The 24446-nt window shown below is 47.4% G+C and overlaps 1 protein-coding gene across 1 annotated transcript in view; it reads left to right on the top strand.

The window, feature by feature from the left end:
• FNIP1 (folliculin interacting protein 1) overlaps nucleotides 1–24446 on the top strand; it is a 42419-nt gene that overhangs the window by 17281 nt on the left and 692 nt on the right. The window contains exons 4-17 of the mRNA XM_010013860.1: nucleotides 2970–3070; nucleotides 3315–3389; nucleotides 3924–4015; nucleotides 6754–6837; nucleotides 7795–7866; nucleotides 8583–8718; nucleotides 9231–9432; nucleotides 10208–10293; nucleotides 16473–16619; nucleotides 18549–18718; nucleotides 20053–21478; nucleotides 21842–22010; nucleotides 23443–23640; nucleotides 24025–24140. Of these exons, the coding sequence (XP_010012162.1) occupies nucleotides 2970–3070; nucleotides 3315–3389; nucleotides 3924–4015; nucleotides 6754–6837; nucleotides 7795–7866; nucleotides 8583–8718; nucleotides 9231–9432; nucleotides 10208–10293; nucleotides 16473–16619; nucleotides 18549–18718; nucleotides 20053–21478; nucleotides 21842–22010; nucleotides 23443–23640; nucleotides 24025–24140 (3074 nt within the window). The remainder of the gene's footprint in view (nucleotides 1–2969; nucleotides 3071–3314; nucleotides 3390–3923; nucleotides 4016–6753; nucleotides 6838–7794; nucleotides 7867–8582; nucleotides 8719–9230; nucleotides 9433–10207; nucleotides 10294–16472; nucleotides 16620–18548; nucleotides 18719–20052; nucleotides 21479–21841; nucleotides 22011–23442; nucleotides 23641–24024; nucleotides 24141–24446) is intronic.

Raw genomic sequence — 24446 nt, 5'->3', positions numbered from 1 at the left:
CTTCTAACTGCGGCGTGTGAAACCTCAGAGGATACTTCATGTACTTGCAGTATTTATAAGTCCTTTTGTTTGTTTGCTTTTGAAAGCTATAAAATAGAAGGCCAAATAATACAATGCTGTAGGACTTTTAAAATAGTTCTTTCTGTTTCCTTGCTTAAATACGCTTGGACTATATATGAGCAACTTTAATTGCAAGCTGGGACACAGGGCTTTGTTCCAGCCTTCCCTATTTTTAATTACGTCCTATCCAGAGCCCTCACAAATGTGATTAGAATCCATTAAGGTGAAGCTGAATTTGGTTCCAAGCTTGCCCACAATTATTTGCACGTATGACACGAGTGTTACCCAGTACCTGCCTGTCTGAAAGTCCTTCTGATTTGTTGATCATGATTTGACATCTATTTGTCCTGCATTTTTAATTGGCATCTGTACTTAGTTATTGCTAAGACAATACAAGCAGCAAGTGGAATATTAAATGCTGTCAATATATTCAGAAATGTAATTTCCAAGTCATGCAAATTGAACTGCCTCTGAGATGCTAACACACACTTGGGTGTATTTTATGATCAGGTTTTACGTGAGCTGGTAAATCTGACCTGGGGCATTGGTCTGTCCCCAGACTGTCAGTGCTGGAGGTTGTGCCCTTTTTGCCAGATGCTCCTTGACTATTTTTTGTTTGAGGTTTTTAATATTTAAGCCCTTTCCTCAGTCGATTGCACTCTCCTTTGGTCTTGAGTGACCTTTCTTTTGCAGCATTAGAGGCCCAAGGAGTTGAGCTGTAGCAGTGTTTCCAGATTACATGTATTAAACATGTGCATCTTCTGTTATGCATGGTAAAATTAAGTGTAGATGCAATGCCAGACTGAAACAGGTCATGGGTGCCTCTTACCCTCTGCCTTCAGCACTGCTTGTGTCTGTCTTTCAGAGGAAAGGGAAACCCCTATAATTGAATTAGGAAGCAGCTGATTTTCACTTGCCTCTTTTTACTTCGGTTGCTTGACAAAGAAGATCAATACTTTCTCTGCGAGCATTTTCCTCAGCTTTAGAATTAGATTTTCACGACAGCAGAAAGTTGAAGCCAAAACCAACCATCAAGGGCTTGACGTTTATTCAGGATGAGTCCTTCCATTGAAGATCTGCAACAGGTTTAAAAATACCCAACGTAACGTTTGGCTGTAGCAATTTGAAGTGTTCTTCCTGGAGGATTTCATGATGCTGCCAGACCTGTCATTTCCTAGAGCCATTAATGTCTGTGCTTATGCTTCCTTGGAGCTGCTGGCTCATCCTGGCTGATTTTGAAGTCTGGTTTTTCCAGTACTGCCTCCAGTGCACCTCCTCAGGCTGGTGTTTCTCTGAGACCCAGCTAAGGATCGGATTTTGCCCTGTCATGTGAACACTAACAAACCCTGCAGTTGTATCCTCATCTTTATAGCTGTGGCTCCTACGTTGAGTCATCCCCTATCTTTCCTGCTCTGATAGCAGATTTCAGAGGTTAACAGGAGTCTGATGAAGTACCATCATCTTAATTGAGAGTGCTTGAGAAGAGCTAAAAATTGAGAAGCCTTCTAAGTGCGTCGCCTTTTGGCTGATTAATGTTCCCTTGTTCCTGCCCTTGCTCTGTAGGGTGGTGTGAGCAGAAACATCCAGGGGTCATTCTCATATGACTCCATACTGCTGGTAGGAGCCCACAGTGTGGACACCCTGTCCTTGATCATGCTCCGAGCTCACTGATGCTGGGTGAAGTAGTTAGATATATTCCAAGCCTGCACAGGAATCCGGGTGAGGATCCTGCTGGTTCAGAGCTTGGGCAAGGGATACGGAGATACTGCACTTGGCATTTTCCAAACACAAGATTATTTCTGTGACTGGATTTAGGAACCTTTTGGAAGGATTACAAAAGAATGTAGTGACAGGACAAGGAGGAATGGCTTTAAGCTGTTCCTAGATACTAGGAGTAGATTCTTCCCTGGGAGGGTGCTGAGGCGCTGGCACAGGGTGCCCAGAGAAGCTGTGGCTGCCCCATCCCTGGCAGTGTTCAAGGCCAGGTTGGACACAGGGGCTTGGAGCAACCTGCTCTAGTGGAAGGTGTCCCTGCCCGTGGCAGGGGTTGGAACTGGATGAGCTTTAAGGTCCCTTCCAACCTGGGATTCTATGAACCACCTGAGCTCTGAGTTAGTCATCAGGATATTTTAAATTGTTCAGGCCAAGGCACAAATGGAGACCCACCACCAATGTTCTTATTTAGAGATGAAACAGCCCTGGATAAAGGGACAGTAATCTCAGTGATCAAAAGTATGCAGACAAGGTGAGTGTCAGCTGAGCAGTCGTCTCCAGTTGATGGCCCTGAGTAACTTCTAATTCTAGGTTTTGTTTGCAGTATTTGCTCTAGCCTGTGATGTGGCACAGTGAGGTTCCTCCTCTCTATCTACAGCATGCTTTACAGCAAACTTTCACCAGCCAAGAAGCACAGCTTAAGCCTCGCATCGTGATGCTACAGCTCTTTGCTATACAAAATACCATCCATGGATAAGTTTTCAATCAGTCTGTGTCAAGAAAGCACTGCTCCAACGCACAGGCTTTAGAAGATCTCCAGGGATCTTGTGATTCTTGTTGTCACGCAGACGCAAGGTTTAGCCTTAATGGTTCTTATTCAGTAAAGTGTGTTACCAACACTTAGACTTTTCAGTCCTCTGACCCAGTGCCATTGCAATCTGCTTTCCCTCACTCCTGTGCTGGGTTAAGTTTGTTGGGTGATTTTAGTAGTTTAGCTCACTGCCAACGTCAAAGTCACTATCTGTGCTGGCATGATCTTTATTGAGCTGGTCAACTTGCTGTGTCCAACAGTGGCATAGCAAGACATTTTGCATATTCATCTTTTAAATAAAGAATATTTCCCTTAGTTGTATGTTCCTAATAGAAGTGTGCTTCTAAAGTCCATAAAACCAGGTGTTGGTGGACTTCTTTTGCAGGGTTCTCGGTGTTCCTCAGATGCTAACATGCTTGGAGAGATGATGTTTGGCTCTGTGGCCATGAGCTACAAGGGCTCCACGCTGAAAATTCACCAGATCCGGTAAGACTGATTTTGTTACTGCTGCTCTTTTCAGAAGACTTACTCCTTAGTGCTAACATGTAATGAATTGAATGCCACAAGTGCAGAGCACAAGGAATTTCTGTGTTTGCTTTAAAGTTATTCTGAGGTCAGTTTTGACACAAAAGGCTCTTTGGGTCTATAAAATCTAGAGGGTTGTGCAATGGAAAGCAAAGCCTGTCTTGGCACTGTGTTTCTGACTGACATCTTCCTTGTTGTCCTCTAGCTCACCTCCTCAGCTCATGCTCAGCAAGGTTTTCACAGCTCGCACTGGAAGCAGCATCTATGGAAGTCTGAATACGTGAGTCCATTGCAAATTGTACCTATTGCACATTGAGCAGGTGAACGTAAGAACACAGAAGACTTTATTTGGACCCTCCAATTCTTACTCTAGAAAAATATCTTCTTATTCCCTGATCTTTTACATCCTGTCACTAGTGTCCTCACCTTCCCCTTGCAGCTGTCTGCACCTCAGTTTGCTTTAAGTGAATAAATGAACCATTCCTTTAATGCTGATATGGTGAAGCTGGATATTGTATAGAAGCATCTGCAACCACCAGAAGAGAAGGGATGAGGACAGAACACTGGGGTTAGGAAATTCAGTCCAAGCTGATGAAAAAGGTGTTATAAAAACATCTGGCTTCAGAAGGTTCAGTGTTTAGTTTTCTGTGTATTAACTGACCCACCTGAGAATGTGGCTTAGGCTATGAAAGCTTCTTATAGTGGAAGCCTGGGTTCTTATCTTGTTCTTTCAATTCAGGCCGTAACAAAGTACCACTGTGTTCTATTGAAATGCAAATCTCTTTTTCTGTTGTATGTTTTATGATTGTTACAGGTTGCAGGACAGTCTTGAGTTCATTAATCAAGACAGCAATACATTAAAGCCTGACCACAGTACAATTATGAATGGACTTCTTGGGAATATAGGTAATTACAAACAGATTTGATTTTCTGGTATCTTTAATTGAGTAATCACAGATTCAAGAATATGAAAGTCTTATAAATAGAATTAAATAGTGGAAAAAAAAAGCTAAAGATAAAAGAGAAAATTAATGTTGGTATGGTTTGGAGGAGAATGAATCGTACAGTTCAAGCAATTGGCAGTGGTTCAATACATACAGCTGTGCATGTGTATATAAAATACATAATAGAAATATTCAGATACACTTAAGTTCACATACAGAAGATGTTGGAAAATACCAGCCTGCAGAACTTCCTAAGCAGCGTATCTCAGATCAGGGAGGAGGGGTTCTGCCTGGCCCAGCTCCATGGTTTATGTTGTTCATAGTTTTCATTCTGTCCTGTACTCTGGCCACTTGAGCACATGTTGGCTGCGTGGTTCATACCCGTCAGAGTCAACCTGGCACCGTTGGGCTGCAGTTCTGATCAGATCAGCCACAGCATCTTCTGTTCTCTCCTCTTTCTCTCTGTCTGACCATGGAAGCTAAGCAGTCTGGAAGAGCCTCTTGGTTCTTGGCCTTCCTGGAGGTGCTGTGGATGAAGGCTTTATGGACATTAGATAACAGAAAGAGGGGAAGGTCTTAGCTTTTCCCCTTGGAAAAGAGCTGATAGTAACATACTCTGCTTGGTTGTTCAGTGTGGCAGCCTGAGGAGCTCTTCAGCACATCCTTCCTTCCCCTTGGTTTAGGCTGTTGACTTCCCAAGCAAATGGCTGTTGTAGCAAGTGAAACGAGGGCTGCTTTTGACATTTGATTTCCAGAATATTGCTATATGTAAAACACACTTTCTAGGCTCGGAAGGAAGGCGCGAACTTGATGACTTAGTTACTCTGACTGGGTTTCTGGCTTTGACATGGGCTTTTGGGTTCAAAAGCTGTACACCTCATTTACAACCATTCCCATTTATAAGGGAAGCCAGTTAAAGTTGTAAGAATGTGTTTATTAAATGCTTCCTGAATTTACTAAGCCAGGAAATTTGGAAAATTGCATTTTTTCTTAATATCCAGTATTCCTTTCAGGCTTCAGTTGTGGTTTTTTGCAGCGAATGAGGTGCCCAATCTAAGATCAGAGAGGAACTCACTTCATCAACTTTCAGGGTTTTGCTGTGGTTTGCACTTGGCAAAAGTTTGCTGTATCACCAGCGTGATCTGAACTGCAAGTTCAAATTCAGCTAACACAGCTATGGGGCATGGACTCACTATGATTTAGGTATAGCCAGTGCCACATGGTCATCTGTGCCCAGCTCTGGGGTGAAGAGGACTCCTGCCCACCATGCAGGATGACTGCCTGGGTGCAGGCACCTTGGTGCAATGAGAAGCGGTGAGATTGCCTGCTGGAAGGGGGTGCTGGAGCTGTCTTTGTAAGGGAGCTGCACAGGTTTGCAGTCAGTTCCACAGTGTGTGTTTGCAGCTCCTGGTTCAGTGAGAGGGAACCGTGGTTAAAGCAGGTGAAGTTAATCTGTAACTGCAGCATTTCTGACCGCTGTGTTCAGCAGCGGGGACTGCTCCTGACTCACTGGCTCTCGCCAGGCTGTGACAGAGAAGGGTCTGTGTGTTTTGGTTGGGAACTATTTACAAGCTGCTTTTTTTAGACACCCTGCTTTAAAAAAAAAAAAGCAGTGGTCATGTCCTTTCCTTTAGTGAGTGAAGAGTTAAGAGAATGGCAGGGGGCTTTGTGGAGCTGCAGCCTCCGTGGTTTGTATAATCACAGAACCATGGAATGGTTTGGGTTAGAAAGGACCTTAAAGCTCCTCCAGTCTCAACCCCCTGCCCCGGGCAGGAACACCTTCCACTAGAGCAGGTTGCTCCAAGCCCCTGTGTCCAACCTGGCCTTGAGCACTGCCAGGGATGGGGCAGCCACAGCTTCTCTGGGCACCCTGTGCCAGCGCCTCAGCACCCTCCCAGGGAAGAGCTTCTGCCTCAGAGCTCATCTCAATCTCCCCTCTGGCAGGTTAAAGCCATTCCCCTTGTCCTGTCCCTACAGGCCCTTGACAAAATTAGAAAGCTTTGAGTGAGCATTACCTTCAAATTTAGGAGTGAGAATGGCAACTAACGCATTAAACATACCCATGCATATCTCCTGGCTCTGTGTACAGCAAATACACTCCTCCTCTGGTACCCCTACAACCCAGTATTACTTTTAGAATGGGCTACAGAGACAACTAATACTGATTTGCTACATGATCGTTTCACTAAACTGATGCACTGGCTGTTCTCAGAACAACTACTTCAGCCTGTAATTTTCTGTCGGTTCTCCTAAGATGAGTTTCTGCCTCCCTTCTCCCCCTTCCTCCCTGTTGTCTTCAGCAACACTGTTCCTTATCCCCACCAGTGTGGATGTTAAACCAAACATTGTACTCCACGATGAATCTCCTGTTTGTGATCCAGTTAGGCTTTGAGCCTGCATAAATTAATCATTTCTCAACTTAAAGAAGGGAAAAGAAAGCACCCTTGGAGAGAAACCTCATCCTTGTATGGGAGGCAGTGTAAAGCTGGGTCTATTATTTCAGTTCTGTTAATGCTATGTAGCCCCACTGTAAGCCGTATCCTTGAATCCATGTTCCTGTTAAGCGTAAGAGCTGTTCTCCTGCATAAACTCTGCATTTATGTTGGCTTATCTCTTCTCCCTGCCCTGGCCCCCTCCCTACGGACCGTTCTGCTTTACTAACCTCATTCTCCCCTGTGTATTTTACATTTTGCCATGTAGGTCTTTCCCAGCTTTGCAGCCCCAGGCGGGCGTTCTCAGAGCAAGGTCCGCTCCGCCTGATCCGGAGCGCCTCTTTCTTTGCAGGTTTGCAGTGTGCTGTGTGCTGTGTGCCTAGTCTAGCTGGGGTGACACAACCGTGGGCAGTCCTAGTTTGGCCCTGGAAATAAGATTTTCATGTGGTTTGCATGGACAGCCGTGCCTGCTCTCTTACCTTTTTGGCTACATGCTTTAAATCCCCAGAGGACTGCAGGCATTTTAATAGTTCCTCCTTGTGTGCTGATTTATTTTGGAAACTTACACGTTTAATGGTGGATTTCATATTTCTGGAAATAATATTTCACAATAGTGTGAAGCTATTTTGATCTGGACTTGTTTCAACCAGACTGTGCAAATTAAAGCTAACCTAGGTTCATTTAAAATGGACATTTCTTGCTTTTAGTGCCTGGGTCTTATTTCCATGGCCGAGTAGCTTTTATTTCACACACGTGTTTGTGAAATGTAGCACATTTAAAGACTATTGAGCCTGAGACACTTGATCTTGTCTATATGCAGCTGTGAATCTGGACAGCTTATGGCTTAGCTGAACAACCAACGCACTGCTCGCAATTTAAAAGTATGTATTTTCTTCAAGGAAGCATTGCAAAATCCTTTAAAAATATATATACAATACCTGAGAAAGCTGGTAGGTGATTGAAGTCATGTTTGTATTGGTTTATGATGATGTTTTCTCTATACACTGGCTACTACCAATGTGACCAACATCCTTTTAGTACATTGAAGTTTCATTGAAAAATATCTGTGTAAAGAGACAAAGTTCTAGTTTGCACTAAAATAAGTGTTTGGACTTCAGAAACATGCATACAAGCTTTTCAGATGAGTGTCTTGGCTTGTTCAGCTAAGCAGCCTTTCTGGGTGATGGCCTTGTGCAGTGCTGTTGATCTGAAGTAATGAGCATGGTTTTGTTTCATTAATTACATGGAGATCTGCAAACAAGAAACGAACTGTATATTCCCCTGCTAATTGGTATTCCTTGTTTTACAGTTCATAGCAACCCTATGGATATGCCTGGGAGGGAGCAGAACGAGGACAGAGACAGCGGGATAGCAAGATCTGGTAATGTCTGTTCTGTGTATTAACCCTGTAGACTCCAAAAATACTCACTGAGACATCTAGACATCATCAAATAGTCTTTCCTGTGCTGAAATGTGCTTGTTCTGGTTTGTTATATGCAAGCATTAATGCATACCTGTATGTATACACACAAGTGTAGGCGTCAGGGGGATTGCATTAGGAACCTCACGGAGGTAATCTCAACACCAGAGCAATTTATTAAAGCCTGCTGCAAATAAACAAGCCAAATTAAATATTGAAATGAGCTGGCAGCATTTCTAAATGATACCTGTTGTCGTCTCCTTTCCAGAGTGAGGAGGATGGTAATGATAAAGCAGGAATTTGCCTCCACAACACCCCCATCCTCCTCCCAAATTCAGGATATTGGGCACTTAGTTAAGATTGGGAAGGCTGTTAAAGGATGTGATGAACGTTACTCCTTTCCACAAAGAACCTATTTCCCGATACTCAGGGTTGATGAGCAAGGTGCAGCCCGTATGTTGTCTTTTATGTAAAGCTGCAGGACTGTCTCACCCTTGTATCTTATTAATGTTAGTGTAAACTGGCTATTTTTAGAGAAGAAACACAGATAAACAAGAGAGGAGGCGCTTGAGAAGCAGCACCAGTTTATCTCGAGGGGCTTCATTTAGTCGCTGGTATTATTTTCCAAGCACTCTTTCTTCTGGAGAGATGTTTATTTATTCCTCTTGTTATTGCAGCATCTCTGAGCAGTCTGCTCATCACTCCGTTTCCATCTCCGGGCTCTTCGTTTAACAAAAGCTGTGCTAGCAGTTACCAGCGGCGTTGGCGTCGCAGCCAGACTACCAGCTTGGAGAATGGGGTCTTCCCTCGATGGTGAGCCGGGGATGAGAGTGCTGGTTCCTGCCCAAGAGTTTTCCATCATTGTCAGCTTGATTCTGCTCTCACTGTTGCTTTCTGTGGGGTATTTGCAGAGGTGTAAGTCAGGCTGCACTCAACGCCTGATCTTTTTTAGGATCTGTTTGCTTCGTGGCATTCCATGTTTTGCACTAACTGGGAAGCCTGCAGCAAGATGTAAACCCGTAGGCTGTACTTCTGAGGATAAAAAGCCCTAAAATCCTACTCAAAACACAAATTCTTGGCAGAGATGGGAGAGAACTAAAATACCATCTTCTGATCCCACAAACACTTTGAATCTGGTTCCAGCTTTTTTGATTGCAGGATCAGTTAAGGGTTGCTTGTCAAAAATGGCATCAGAGGTGATGATTTGACAACTCATGCAAACAACCAGTGTTTCTTGAAGTTAAATGTTCAAAAATTGAATTATACAGGAAATGTACAACTTTAATCAGTGGATTACATTAACTTTCTATTTTTCATGCTTCAAGGTCTATGGATGAAAGCTTTAACTTGTCAGATGACAGCTCTGGTCCTAGCCCGGGAATTGTTAGGAAGAAGAAGATAGCAATTGGGGTTATTTTTTCCCTCTCAAGAGATGAAGATGAAAACAACAAATTTAATGAGTTCTTCTTCTCACACTTCCCTCTTTTTGAGAGTCACATGAACAAGCTGAAGAGTGCAATAGAACAGGTAAACACAGTCTCTTTTGATTCCTGGACTTGTATTGCTGGATGTTTCCCCCAGCCCTGTCAGATGTAGGTCCTAATGCTTATTACTGGTTTACAGAAGTAGGATCAACTTGCTGTTGGGTATAGGAATTGCACCAGAGAAGAGCTTTGCTCCACAACATCTTTGATGATGTTTCTAACTGCTTGTAAAAGCACAACATGGGGAGGACAGAGCCTGCTGCATTGCACTGCAGGGGCTGCTGAGAGTGAGAACAGTCTCTAGAGCTGTACAAGCTTCCAGTAATCCTGAATCAAGGGGGAAAAGTGCTTTTAAGGCCACCTCAGCCTCCCTGTTTCAGCTGTGTCTGACTCTAGTGTATCGCAGGGTGAGGACTTACCTCTAGGCTATTCCAGGCTGTAACTACTGAGCTTCTTTCTTTCTTTCCCTTTATTTTACCCCAAAAATTGAAGTTTCAAATATGTGGTTAGATTTGCTTCAAATCTCTCATCTAGGGGAAACTTAGTGGTTACTTTGCCACAGCAGTGGAAACTTTGGCCCCTTTTATGCCTTGAATGTGACGAGAAGCACAGAAGCAGCCCAGGCTGCAGATGCATGTGCCTCACCTGTCTTTCCTCAGATAAGAAAGTCGACACTGGCATCATCACGTTATCACTTAGGAAAAACTATTTGCATGACTGGTTGCAGGAAAGATAAAGTCAAACACATGACTTTGCTTTCCATTTTCTGTGCTTCTGCAGCGCTGTGTCACTTATCTTGTTTAATGATTGTTTTCAAGGCTATGAAAATGAGTCGCCGATCAGCCGATGCCAGCCAGCGGAGTTTGGCGTATAACAGGATTGTTGATGCCCTGAATGAATTCAGGTGAGCTGTTGTCTCCGTGTGTTTCTGTCTTCAAAAGCACTCAAGTCTGCTTTAGAGGGATCTTAGCTGCAGGGTAAGTAACTCGTAGCGTCTAAAGTCCTCTGCAGACATACGTACAATGCAGGTATTGGTGATAGGAAGTCATAATCCGTGTACTTGGATATTGCCAACTGTGTGTATCCATCAGGGCTTGGTGTGAACAGGACATAAGTGATGAAGGTTTTCTGTGCTTTAGGTGGAAAGGAAGCTCCCAGCAACCTTTTAAATTGTCTTTTATGGCCCACTGAAATAGGGAAAAGAATTGCAAAGGCATGTTAGGGAAATCCTCCTCTAGTGTATGTTTTCCTGATGCATGAGCAAAGCAGGACCTTTACCCTGCTCTAAATTCCTCTCTAAAGGCATTTCAGATAACCAGCTACAGAGGAGGGGACTATCTTTGTCACACAGTAAAATGCAGCACTGTAATCGCTATCAGTACCTGCAGAGCGTCTCTGCTCAACAGTGAAGACACCAAGTAACACAGATAAGCACATCCCTGGCATTTAACTGTATTTTTTTCCCCGTGGTTTAAGTCATGAGGAGGGAATTAAATGAAATCCTTCTGTTTCAAGTGATTCATCTCCTCTCGCATGGGAGTGGCAGGGTGCTTCCTTTACAACCAGCGCAGAGCTACTTTCTAAAGACTTTATAGGAGACAGTGCTCTGATGTTATAAAAGGAAAATCCTGACTTCAGGATGTACTTTACAGAATATAGCGAAGGATCCCGAGGGCTCACTCCTTTCTGTACAATCCACTTCCTACCTGAGCGCCGTGGAGTAGGTGGTGTTGCAGGATGCAGGCACAGTGTATTTTTAAACTGCATTTATGTTTCAGAACCTCACCTCTGGGCAGCCGCCAGGAAGGGCAGAGGATCTGTTCCGTAGGGACAGGAGGCAGGGAAGGGAGAGCACGTGGGGCTGCGGTGAGAGGTGGATGGGATAAGCTGTGCCAAGAGAGGGAGCAGAGGGAGCTCGTGACTGCTGGGAGCTGCCGATCCTGCCCAGGGGCCTGAGACGAGTTCAGCAGCTCCGCTGCCCCCAGCCCTGCCTCTCCTCCCCATTCACTCCCGGAGCCGGTTCTCAGCATTCCCACCTCCCCAGCTGTCTTCCCAAATCCTCTCCCAAACATTCCCCCTCAAGATACACTCAGTGGACTTTGCCCGATCTGCTTTGTCCTTCCAAGTTAAACAGTTCCAGAGCGCTGGGGAGGGGCGCGTGTCCCGAGTCCCGCGTAGGAGAAGTAACCCTGACCACACAAACCCCACTTGGTTGCTTTTTCCTCCTCCTCCTCGGGAAGCTCAGTGGGATGGGATGAGGAAGGCTGCTGGGGGGCTGAGGAGGGGAATCACATCCCTGTGGATTGGCACTGTCCTGCGCTGGGAGCATTCACATGACACAGCCATTGCGCAACCAGCGCTGGGAGCGTGTGTCTGAGCACCAGTTTCATGCAGAGGTTTCCATGGTGATATAAATATTGCTCTTTAGTAGTGTAACGAGGTAAATTAAATCCAGTTTAATTCTGTATAAATGAATTTCCCGGGGCTGCAGCCTTCGGCATGGCTGCTTTGGGTCTGCTGGTTCATCTTTGCAGTGGGTGCACCAGCCCATGCGCCCAGCCTGGGCAAGGTCCTTGTGGCTCGGGATGACAGCATGTGCTGCCATCCAGAAGGGTGTTCCTGTGGCACACAAGAACCACTTGCTTCTCAAAGCAATGCAATACGTGTCTGGTAAGGAGTGGGGGGAAATAGGCATATTTAAATGCTGCAGGCTGGATGCAAAGATGCTTTGGCGCAGGTTCAGCAAACCCATTTAGGCCACGATTATCTCTTTAGGCGTCTGCTTTCCCACTGGAGTCACGGGGAAGTCAGGAGCCAGAGTCCTTTGGTGAACCTGAGACTTGCGTCGGTTCCTGCCCTCTTAGCAAATCATGCTGGAGGGAAGAAGGGTGCTGACTTCAGTGGGTTGGTGTTTCTAAAACGTAATCCCGTGCTGCATTAACTCATTGCAGTCTTTGGTTTTTTGGAAGGAGCGTCTTCTTTTCCTTCCTTTCCCCTCTCCTTTTTCCTTTGTCTGCTCTTTCCTCTCCTCTGTTCTGATCTTTCCCCTTCTGCAAGGGGAAAGCAGCTTCTAGGCTGCTTCTGCAAACTGATGCTGTTGATAACTCTGCCCTCAGTTTGGTGCTCGGCTCCAGGCCTATCCTTATATCACTCACTTTACAGCAGTTCTGAATTTTCTGAAGCACTGCTGGATTTAGCTATTAACACTTCATTTGGAGGCTTAAAGCTCTCCTTGGCTGTCAGCTGTGCAGACACATGACTTACGAAATAAGCTACTGTACTTGCATAAACATTTTGGCTCCCTCTTCTCTGAGGCCAGTGCAGCACATTGGTAATGCAGATTATGCATCTCCTTAATACCTGTGTGCAAGTGCACAGACTGGCAGGGAAACACCGAGCACAGGAGCTGGGGAAGCACCTCTCTGCTGTCTGGCAGCCAGATTGGATCCAGGTTTGTGCCAGTCGTTTGTAAGCAGCTTATGCTGCTGTGAAGCCAGGGGTGCTCAGCAGTGCAGGCTGGCCCCTGTGCCCTGCTCCAGCACTCCTGCAGTGACTATTGCCTTTGTTTTCTTCTTTTTTAAGGAAAAATCATTTTTAGAAGGAAAGGATGGGGATAGGGAGCAAAAGCATGTGAGTTCATCACAGAATACAGACCGGTTTGTGTTGGGAGGGACCTTAAAGCTCCTCCAGTTCCAACCCGCTTCCACTAGAGCAGTCTCCCCTCTGGCAGGTTAAAGCCATTAGGAGCTGCCCAGCGCTGCAGGTTGGAGTGTTTCCCACAGGGTGGAAGGGAGCTGCAGAGGGATGCTCTCATCCACGTTCAGTCTGTGCAGCACCAGGGGATGTGTCTCAGACTGATACTACTCCAGTACAAAGGCTGATACTAATCCAGGACAAAGGCTGGGAAGGTTTGTGGTGTGTCTGGGTGAGGAGGGAGCAGCTCGACACCCAAGCCACGGCCGTGCTGTGCCCAGGGCAGTGCTGTGTGTACCCCAGTGCCATCTGCACCCACAGAGAGACAAACCCCAGCGGGTTTGCAGGAAGGGGTTTGCTCAGGGCTTCGTTTTCGCTGGGCTGGGTTTGGTTTCAAGCCGCTGTTCAATGCAAAGGTGTTTCCTGAGCAGCTTCCCCAGCCCCTGCTGCACCATCACTGGTGCTGAGGTGCCCGTAAGCTGCAGCTGGAGTTCAGCCCCTAAATATAAACCATTTTAAGTGCACTTGGCACAGGGTGCCCTGAGAAGCTGTGGCTGCCCCATCCCTGGCAGTGTTCAAGGCCAGGTTGGACACAGGGGCTTGGAGCAACCTGCTCCAGTGGAAGGTGTCCCTGCCCGGGGCAGGGGTTGGAGCTGGAGGAGCTTTAAGGTCACTTCAACCCAAACCAGGCTGGGATTCTATGAACCCTCAAAGGAACTGATTCTATCATTAACTGAACTTTCCCTCACATGCCGATGCTGATGCTGGGGGGTGGCAAACAGAGGGGGCTGCGTGCTCCATATGCTGAGGGGGGTTAATCTGATTTCTAACGATTGTTATCTTTCAAATCCTACTGACCTCCCCATCGTGTTTTGGACATTTTTGTTGCCTTTTTTCCTTTCTTTTCTCCCTTTGTTTCGGTTGGCTTTTTCTTTGCATTGCCGTTTCTCCCCAGGCTGTGTTTCTGTTCCCTCCTCACTGCAAGCAGCGGTTCCTCCTGCCTTTGCCGTGCTGGAAAGCAGCTTCATCCTTGCCCTTGGTCTGTGTGGCAGCGCTGCCGGTGCGGGCTGGAGGGTTCCCTGTGCTGCAGTCACATGCCTGCTGGCCGGGGGCCAGGGCAATCTGATCTGGGGCTGAGGAAACACTATCGGCCGCAGATGCAGCCAGGGTTACCAGAATAGTAAATAACAATCACAAGACTCGGGCTATCTGTTCAACGAAAACAAATACTTGAAAACGTTGCCTTTAGGACAGAAGTAGTTTCTCTCTTTTTATCAAAACAACCGAGCTGCAAGAGGCTGGGCACGGCTTAGTTTGCACAGGAAGGAGAAGGGAGCTGTGTGTTATGTTATGGGATTTATCTTCAGTTTCTGAGGTCAGCTGTGGCTGGGGGGTGTAAGATTTGATCCTTGCTTTGAGCTTTGAAGTGCCTGGACTGGAGGTTTCTCCCTTGCTTTGGGCCTCTTTAACATCCACTCCAGTTAATGGGCTGTGAACAGGAACCTTTCCTTAATAATCCCACCTCTAGTGCTGCTCTGAACTGGCCCAGCCAGCAGCAAGCCCTTGGCGGGGCTGTGGTGCTGGTGAGCACAAGGATAACTTGACTTTCCCTTCTCCAGCCCACTGACTGTTTCTGGCTTTCCGTATCATCCCGGTGCCAGTGGAGCATCTGGAAGACTAACCTTTGAGGAAGTCAGGGTTGATTTTGGCTACTGTGAGCATGCAGGATGGATTTTCATAGAACCCCAGCCTGGTTTGGGTTGAAGGGACCTTAAAGCTCGCCCAGCCCCAACCCCTGCCCCGGGCACGGACACCTTCCACTAGAGCAGGTTGCTCCAAGCCCCTGTGTCCAACCTGGCCTTGAACACTGCCAGGGATGGGGCAGCCACAGCTTCTCTGGGCACCCTGTGCCAGCGCCTCAGCACCCTCACAGGGAAGAGCTTCTGCCCAAGAGCTCATCTCAGTCTCCCCTCTGGCAGGTTCAAACCATTACGCTTGTCCTGTCCCTACATCCCTTGTCCAAATCCCCTCTCCAGGTTTCTTGTAGCCCCTTCAGGCACTGGAGCTGCTCTAAGGTGTCCCCGGAGCCTTCTCTTCTCCAGGCTGAACAAGAACATTGTATTTAGTGCAGACTGGTAGAAGAAACGAGGCAGAGAATGCCACTGTCCCCCACAAACCCCATCTTCTTGAGCAGCCCCAGTGACTGTGGCATGGTGCACAGTCACCCCTGGGGTCCGGTCACTGCACAGCTCTTTCTCCTCGGCCATGGAACCACCATGGAGTAACTCCTTCCTCCCCTGAGCACCCTCGTCCCACGGCTGCCGTGCCAGGCTCTGCTTCCCAGGGAGCTTCCCTTTAAACACTAACCCACGGAAGATTTGGCAGCTGCTGCTGGAGTGTGTCTGCCCAACGTGCACAGTCACTGCTTTACTGCTGCAGGGGTCTATACACGGTTAGAACGATGTATCCAGAGAAGATCTGGAGAAATCGGAGGCGATAATAGGGATAATCGTGTAAATCTTCCTCTTGTAAAGCAAAAACACCTCTTCTGGAAATAGTGCATTTGGAGAACGGGGAGAAACCTGAACTGATCCATCGCTTCCTTTGTTGTTTTGGGTTGTTTTCAGGCTCACGTTTTTGCTGTGATGAAAATACAGGTTCTTGTGGTGTCATAATGTAAGCACTGTACTTCAGACTATAATTACTTTAGATTCTAGAGGAGTTTAACAGTGATCTGAAGGGTTTTAATCTGGTGTTCTACTGCAGAGCCAAAGTCCTAATAACACATTCGCTGTCCTCTGTAGAGTAACAGAGGATGTGGGTAGGTGCAGAGTCCTTGTACCCAGGCATAATTGTGACTCTCCCATGCTGTATTTAATGCTAAAGAAGCAAGTTGGACCCCTGCTCCCCAAATCCAACCTGTGGGGGGTTTGGCCTAGAGATAAACCAAGTTTTGAGAGCAAGAAAGAAGTTGAGGTATTTTGGTAAGTCAGATACACATAAACCTGCCCTAGTTGTAAGTCAGGCAGAACTGTAGAGGAATCACATGTTTTGAATGAAATGGAGAGAAATCAGGGAGATGGCAACAACAAATCCTTCAGTTCTTCTCCATGCAGAGCAGGGCAGATACTGACTTTGGGCAGTGAATGTTACTGTGTTTGGGAGCAGCTTAGGTAGATGTGTGAAGAACCTGTGAGGCTTAACACTCTGGTGGATGGGTGAATTCGTACTGTCTAATGAACATGGTTTGGGTGATGGTTTGGGAGAGAAACTTCATTCCTGATAGAAATGTCAGCTGGAACTCACTGTTGCAGTAAATCCTTTGAGTTGGGATCTCTGCCTCTGGGGTTTTTTGTTTAGTCTGAAGGATTTTGGGGTTTTGTTTTCCAGAACAACTATTTGCAATCTCTACACGATGCCGCGGATCGGGGAGCCTGTCTGGCTTACGATGATGTCGGGGACACCGGAAAAGAACCAGCTTTGCCATCGCTTCATGAAGGAATTCACTTTCTTGATGGAAAATGCTTCTAAAAACCAGTATGGTGGATTTCAGTTCTTAAATGACCCACGTGTTTATGCCTTTTTATTTCAAACCGATTTTTGAATCAGGCTTTAAAGTCCTGGTAATCAAAGATTTCAAAGGCCATCCATAAACACCTCCTTTTTAAAACAAAGCTAAGGTATCCCATTAAACGCCTGCTTCCCTACAGTCCTCTGCATCTTGGTAGAGACTGAACACTTGAAACAGGTCCATAGGAAGCGCGTGATGGGTGTGTATGTCTGGAAGGGGGTGAACATGCCTTATGAAATGCATTAATCTGCCTTTCAAAATCAGTTATCATATGACGAGCAGGGTTAGACATCCAGCTAGAGCCGTGTCTGCAACACTGTCTGACCGCAAATTGCTCTTAACCCCGACTTCTGTGAGATGCCACTAAAGGAATGGTGTGTTTCATTGGTGCTCACCTCTCTGCCCTCTGGCCAAAGCCACGAGCAGTTGTTAGAAACTGAGACAGAGAATGTTCTTGATAAACTCGGGAGAATCTGATAAATTTACTCTTTTGTCAACACTTCATCCTCCTTCCCCAGGGCATGAATAGGGGAAGCTTTTAAAGCGTTTGGCTCCATTGAAGTCCTAAAACGAGCACAAACATGTGAAGTTGGAGTGGGAATGGCACTGGAAACCAGCTGTTAGCTCCAGGGAAGCTACTCTCTGCAGGGTGGGAAAGGGAAGGGGCTGCTCCTCACCATCTTCCAGCCTTGCCACCAACGTTGTCACCTTCTCTCTCCCCGAGTGGGAGGTGACAGCAATCGGCATGGTCCTTCTCCTGCCTCAGTGCAATGGGAGAAGCCACAGGGAGCTGTGAGGGGTTCAAAGGTGTTTTCTTAAAATGAGTTCCTTGGATTAGCCCCTTCGGTCCCTGCCATTCCGAGCCCTTGGTTGCATTTCAGTTGTCATTTGTTCGGGTTTGTTTGCTTTATTTAAAGTACAGTAAGATTCACACTGATGGAAGCAAGAGGAAAGTCAAACCCTGTATCCTTTTCAATCCAGTTCTAAATCTCCTTTTCTCCTTTGGCTGCCTCCAGTGAGGAAGCAGCTAAATTTAAGCTGCAGGTTCCTGATGCTGCACATAAACTATTGAAATAGCATTATTTTGGGACTTGGGTGTTGGACTTTCCCTCCCCAGCACCTGAACTGCTGCAGCAGCCGCCAGCACCATCTGTCGGCACATGGGCCTTGGGCTGCGCTTCTGCTTGGTCCTCCTGCCAGGAACAGGGACTGGGAAGCAAAGTCTCCCTCCATGGAGCAGAGTGCTCTGTCACTGCCATGCCTCAGATAGCTCACATTCTTCAGAAAGGTTTTCCACTTCACTTGCTCAGCTGGTGAGGGCTGTTGTGCCAGGGTAAGGACCCAACCTCACTGGCTGAGCTGCAGAACTTTGGGGGGTCTAGTTTTGGAAAGGAGCAGCCACATGTGCTGAAATTGCCTAACAGTTAGATGAAAGAACACGACACTTACTTAGCTGTCTTATAGGTTTGGTAGCAATAGTCTTCCTCCCCATCAGTAGTCTCAGATCTTAAGGGTTTGGGATCTCCTTCCTGGAGTACTGAGGCCACACAGTGCTACTCTTACCTTACAGCGAGCAAAGTAAGTTGGTTTTCAGATGCTGTACATCATAATGCTTGCAAAATAGGAAGTCTCGTGATTATTGCTAAACAGAGGGGCTGAGATGCCACAAGTTTAAAATATTTTCTTTTGCTTTAAATCTTCTAAAAAAGAGCTTTGCAGGGTGGGAGGGAAGCTGCAGCCCTCCCTTCTCTCCCCAAAGACCTCAAGGGATGATCTCTGCTGACACTGTTAGGTTGTTTCTGCAATCCTCGATTCGTAGAGGCTGCAGAACTGCTGTCAGTTTGACACTGTGAGTGTGTACCTGGAAATAATGCTGTTGAACATTGTGCTTTCAGGTTTTTACCAGCTTTGCTGACTGCTGTCCTGACTAACCACTTGGCCTGGGTCCCCACCGTCATGCCCAACGGCCAGCCGCCCATCAGAATCTTCCTGGAGAAGCATTCTTCCCAGAGCGTGGACATGCTGGCCAAAACTCATCCCTACAACCCGCTGTGGGCACAGCTCGGTAGGTGACAAACATCTCCAAACCCCAACAGCTTCGCATCGGTGGGTATGTGTGTGGTGGGTTTTATGGATGCTTATTACTTCCCCACAGAGTTAATTCTTTAAATCCAAAAGGAGACAAAAGTGTGGATTTCAAGCTATATTTCACTTTATTTTTTATATGTGCTTTAATTTCTTAAGGCATTAGCAATTAGAAAATGACAGCCGAAAACTCAAGCCCTCTTTAGTCATCTGCAGCAGGTCTCTTAAAGCCGCCTGCTCTGGTGATGATGGGAGATTCCACTCTTCCTGTCATCCCTCTGTAAGGAAGATCACTTTATCTTTTGGGGATGCTGTTGTCAATAAGCCTCGTTTTGGAAAGAACAAATCAAGGAAATCCATCTTTTGATAAGGCATGAACATGGTCTCAATACAACAGGCAAAGGAGTAACACAGTGCAGGAAATCATGATGAGCAACCCACTAGGTCAGATCTCAAAGCTCAGCTGAGTAGGTAGCTAGATACACTGTCTTCTGATTGCTGAGTATGGGAGATGAGTGAGCTTCCTACTCTCTGGACAGATTGTCCTGCTCTGCACACAAACTGCAATGGAATTTGGTTAGGGAAGGGAAGGGAAAGTTATGCAAGGTTGCCTTATTGTGGTGTAGGCAGGAACGGCCAGGGAGTTGGCAAGAAGACTTGATTTCAGCACTCACAGGACTCAGGGGATATGCTCTGGTTAGGCTGGCCTTCAGGGCCTCTTGGATTCCTTGCCCCCTTATCCCTGCATCATGTGCTTCTGGAACAAGCCATGCACAGGCACTTCCCCATGTGAATCTGGAGTACAGTCAAAGCAACTCATCCAACCCATAGCAGAGCTCCAGGGGAGTGAAGGGAAGGAGGTTGGCTTCAGCTCTGCACCCACCACTGTCACTTTTGCCCTCTCTCTTGGCATGGGCTTGTTCCTCCTCAGAGCTTTCTCCCTGTGGGTAAAAGTTCAGCCGTTTCCAGACTATCCAGGGTAATTCAGAGCAGATGCCTCCTGTCTCCCGTGGCTATATAAGGAACCCAGGAGATGTGCCTCCAAAGCTAGGCACTGAAGTTAGGTGCTGTGAATGCTCCCTAATGTGTGAGATCAGATGTCTCCCTGACCAGTGTGTCACCTTACGTACGATACCAACAGCATCTTTGGGGTTCTCTCTGTTGAAAACAGAATACTAGCTTAGCTGTCATCACTCTTCTGCTTTAGCATTTTCCTGTTGTAGATCTGGCTGTTGAAAACTGGCCACAACAATTGTCTGATAGAAGAATAATTCATTTTAAAGATGCAAACTAATTGTCTCCTTCCTGTTTTAGGTGACCTGTATGGGGCTATCGGATCGCCTGTGAGATTAGCAAAAACAGTCGTGGTTGGCAAAAGGCATGACCTGGTACAGAGGTTGCTTTATTTCCTTACTTACTTCATCAGATGCTCTGAACTTCAAGAGACGCATCTGCTAGAAAATGGGGAAGATGAAGCCATTGTCATGCCTGGAACTGTTATAACAACCACGCTGGAGAAAGGAGAAGTAGAAGAATCTGAGTATGTGCTTGTCACGATGCACAGGAACAGGGGAAACCTGCTACCAACGGAGTCTGAAGAGACAAGAACTCCCAACTGCAGCTGTAAATACTGCAAGTGCCCCATCTCCCTTGCACAGAACATAGAAGGTGTTTCACAGCAGGAGAGAGAAGACGCACAAAACACTCCTAAGGTAGAGCTGGAAACTTCCTCGGATGAGAACAGAACTATTGTTCCTGACGACTGCCAGGAGGATGCTGTTGATGTGAAGCAGCCGCGGCCCTGCCTGGACACAAAACTGGAGACCGTGGTGTGCGCAGGGTCAGCTTCACCGGAGAAGCGTGTAGGGCCGGAATGTGGTCTGGAGCCAGGGGCAGACGTGTGGAGGAAGGACGAGCCGCTGGAGCCGGGCAGCCAGGCGGTGGGCGGAACGCGGTCACCCGGCATCGCGGTGGAGAAGAAGCCCCCGGATAAGCTCTTCCGCGACGCGTTCCCCTGCGGCGCTGCCGAGGCGCAGACAAAGGTGACTTTCCTCATCGGAGATTCCATGTCACCCGACTCAGACATCGAGCTCAGGAGCCAGGCAGTGGTGGAACAAATCACCAGGCATCACAGCCCGCCAGCGACGGAGGAGGGAGCGTCTGCTGATCAGAACTGTGAAGCTAAACAAGCTGTTGAGGACCAAAATAGAGACTGTGGGACAGCTGAACCCTTTCCTCCCGTTGCGAGTGAGCATCAGAGCTGGAATCCAAACCCGTACAACGCCGAGAGCATGAGTCTGTTTGATGAGTATTTCACTGATGACAGCTCAGTTGAAACCCGGACTGCTGACGATATTCCAGGGCAGGCAGCTCCGGACCTCCTTGCTCACAACAGTGGTTTAGAGTTCTCTAAAAAGCTCTGTACAAAGAGCAGCAAACCACCGAGTGAGTTTTGTAAGTTTATGGACTCTGTTCGACAGGAGACCTACAAAAACTGCTTCAATGAGCAGGACCAAAGAGAGAAAATCTCTATTCGTGTCCCCCATGGGGACAGGGAAAACGTAGAGAAAAAAGTCGCCCCGGGAATTGACTGGGACATTCCAAGAAATGAGAGTTCAGATAGTGCCCTGGGTGACAGCGAGAGCGAGGACACCGGTCATGATCTAACGAGACTAAGCGGGAACTATTATGGAGGAGAGCAGGAAGACTGGGCAGAAGAATATGAGATTCCCTTCCCTGGGTAAGTAGCTTTCAGCAGTAGTGGAGCCTAAAAATGATAGAGCCTCTTCTCATGTCACATGTTTGGAGGAATGTAGCCAAACTTGCCATCAGAGGTTGGAAAAGTGTCTCTTGAGCTTGCTGGTTGTAAAAGAATACAGAGAGATCAGTGGTCTGGAAAAAAGTACTAATTGTGCATTGAGACCTTGGCTTGTGTCCTCTCCTTCCACAATGGGCTGGCTGCAAAAGCTGACTTCAGGCTCTTCCTTGTTAAAAAGTGCTTGAGTAGAGGTTAGAAGAGATGATAGAAGTGAAAATGCAGCTTCCCTGTCAGCTGAATTTGTTGTTTACTGTTGTCCACCTCTTTGCTGTGCCTTTCTTGCAGGTCAAAGCTAGTTGAAGTGAACTCTGTCCAGCCCAGTATTGCCAATTTTGGAAGATCCTTGCTAGGTGGCTACTGCTCGTCTTATGTCCCTGACTTTGTTTTGCAAGGAATCGGAAGCGATGAGAAGCTGAGGCACTGTTTGGTGTCAGATTTGTCTCATGCTGTGCAGGTAATTAAGCTATATTTGGTAAATGCATCTCTCGCAGTAGGCAAAGGCAAATGTTTGTGAATGCACAAACCTGCCAGAAGGGGAAATATTTACCTCCAGTCCCAGGTCACCAATTTTGAGTACTCCCTCATTTACATCTGGAAAACATGGGTGTTTCCCTGCAGATCTGGAGCACAGATTCCCACTGAAGCCAGCCGAGGGGCTTGTGCCCTTGGGAAGATGGATCCCTGTGCTGAGCCATGGAGAAACCACTGTCACCTATAGGCACAGCAGCCACTGATGGTTGTGTGCCCACAGGGTGGGATGATGTTAGACAAGACCAAGGGCTGACGTTGCTGTTCATCCCTTCCCGGGCACGGTGTCCTGCTGCAGTGGTCACGCAGGAGCTCCCTTTGCTCCCTCCTTTCCTCAGGCTGTCACTGAAAAGCATGATCCTGCTCCCTTGTTTATTCCCAAGGGAATGGGGAAGGACCCACACGCAGAGTAGGGAGCAGGCAGTCCCCTGGGAGCCTCCGAACGTCCCCTTCTTCCACAGCTCTCCAGTTAAGAGATGCATCACGTTCTCCACGTTACTGTCCCCTTTCCTTGTGCCCAGCTCTGCAGGGGCTGAGTTTCATTCCCTGCGTGCTTGTTCTAGGGGTACTTAAGCCGTGTATGAAGTGTAACTGAACTTTAGGCAACAGAGGCAGCAGTGTGAGGTAGCTGCTGCCAGGAAACAGATGTGTCTGAAATACAACCTAGCTGTGGTGCACGTCCATCAGGAGACTTGGATTTCAATTGCAGAAGAGGGTATGAAAGGGCTGAGCAAGATTTTATGTGCTTATCTTAAAGGAAAACAGAAACTGCATCCCAGCCCTGTGTGACATCCCTGGGGCTCTTTGGAAGGAGATGCTCCCTAACATGAGGTCCAGCCCCAAAAAGTACTGAGGAACGACAGTGGGTTCCAAATGGTCCCTTTAAAACCTCCCTGGCTGGGAGGAGTGGAGGAGCTGGCGCAGGCTTGGCTCCGGACTCCCTCTGCTGGCCTTCCCAACAGGGGAATGCAGCGACAACCGGCAGTAAACCCGACCTGTTCGCACTGCCTTGATGAACGGCAAGTTGGGGCTTTGGTACTCTGAGTTTTAGGGTTTTAAGATATACTTTAGATAGGTCAGAGCTCTCTTTATATCCAATATCAAAAGATACAGTTGTCAGCCAGTGACTCACTTCCAACCCTGGAAGAAACTGTAAAATAGCAACTATCCTCCTAAGGCCGTGCCTTGCTCACAGTAACGCTCTGATCGTAATGGAGGGACACGGTGTTAGCTCATGATGCTGTGTTTCAGACAAAGCAGTCTCTGGGATGCCATCCCTGCTCTCCAGGGTGGACTTTGTAAAGAGACCGTGGTCACTTGTCCTCCTCAGCGCTCTGCTATCCCTGTTTTGTTTCCAGCATCCCGTCCTGGATGAGCCGATCGCGGAAGCCGTCTGCATCATTGCAGACACGGACAAATGGACGGTGCAAGTGGCCAGTAGCCAGAGGCGAATGATTGACAACAAGCTGGGGAAGGAAGTGTTAGTGTCGAGTCTCGTCTCCAACCTGCTGCATTCCACTCTTCAGCTTTACAAGCATAACTTGTCTCCAAACTTTGTAAGTACGAGTGAGGATGGAGAGGGCAGTGGCAGCATCCTCTCACCGCATGGCTTCAGGAGGTTGTGAGCTTCTGCTTGGTTTATGTACCCAGAGACACAGTCTCAGTAGCCAGCACGTCCCCTGATGGAGCTGTTTGAGCTGCCCGTTCAAGCACTGCTTTGTAATCAAGGCAGCTGTCTCATTAATTCTGGTTTAACATGCAATCAAAGGCTTCTGCTCAAAAGTAAGAGTCTTGCCAGTGAGTATCTTACTAATTATTCTCCTAGACACAGCCACGGGAAGGCAGTAGGTGTTTGGGGTCCGTGCTGTGTGGCTCTGCGGCTGGATGCAGTTTGGATACGGCGCGGTCCTCTCCCTGACACAACTCTCTTTGCTTTCTAGTGTGTTATGCACCTGGAAGACCGGCTGCAGGAGCTCTACTTCAAAAGCAAGATGCTGTCCGAGTATCTGAAGGGCCAGATGAGGGTTCACGTGAAGGAGCTGGGCATGGTGCTGGGGTAGGATCACAAATCCCTCCGAGCAGTGCTGCCCCGGGTTTCCTGGTGCCACATCCTCCGCCTGGGCTTGTTCTAAGCGCAGTGAAATGGATTCCTAAATGGGACTGGAACCGTGGTGTGGCATAAATCACCCATGGCCGCGGGCTTCTCCTTAGCCATTGCTTGATCCCGAGGATCCCCCAGCCTTTCTCTCTTCCCTCCGGGCAGGAAGGTGGGCTCAGCACTCCAGAGCTTGTCAGACTCTTTGCTTAGTTAGTCAGTCACCACTGAACAACGTGGGGCACCTGATTGCCCCAGCTTGACTTT

The sequence above is a fragment of the Nestor notabilis genome, unplaced genomic scaffold (assembly GCF_000696875.1).
Source record: "Nestor notabilis isolate BGI_N333 unplaced genomic scaffold, ASM69687v1 scaffold11324, whole genome shotgun sequence".
Taxonomy (NCBI): domain Eukaryota; kingdom Metazoa; phylum Chordata; class Aves; order Psittaciformes; family Psittacidae; genus Nestor; species Nestor notabilis.
This window is presented reverse-complemented; position numbering and strand designations above follow the sequence as displayed.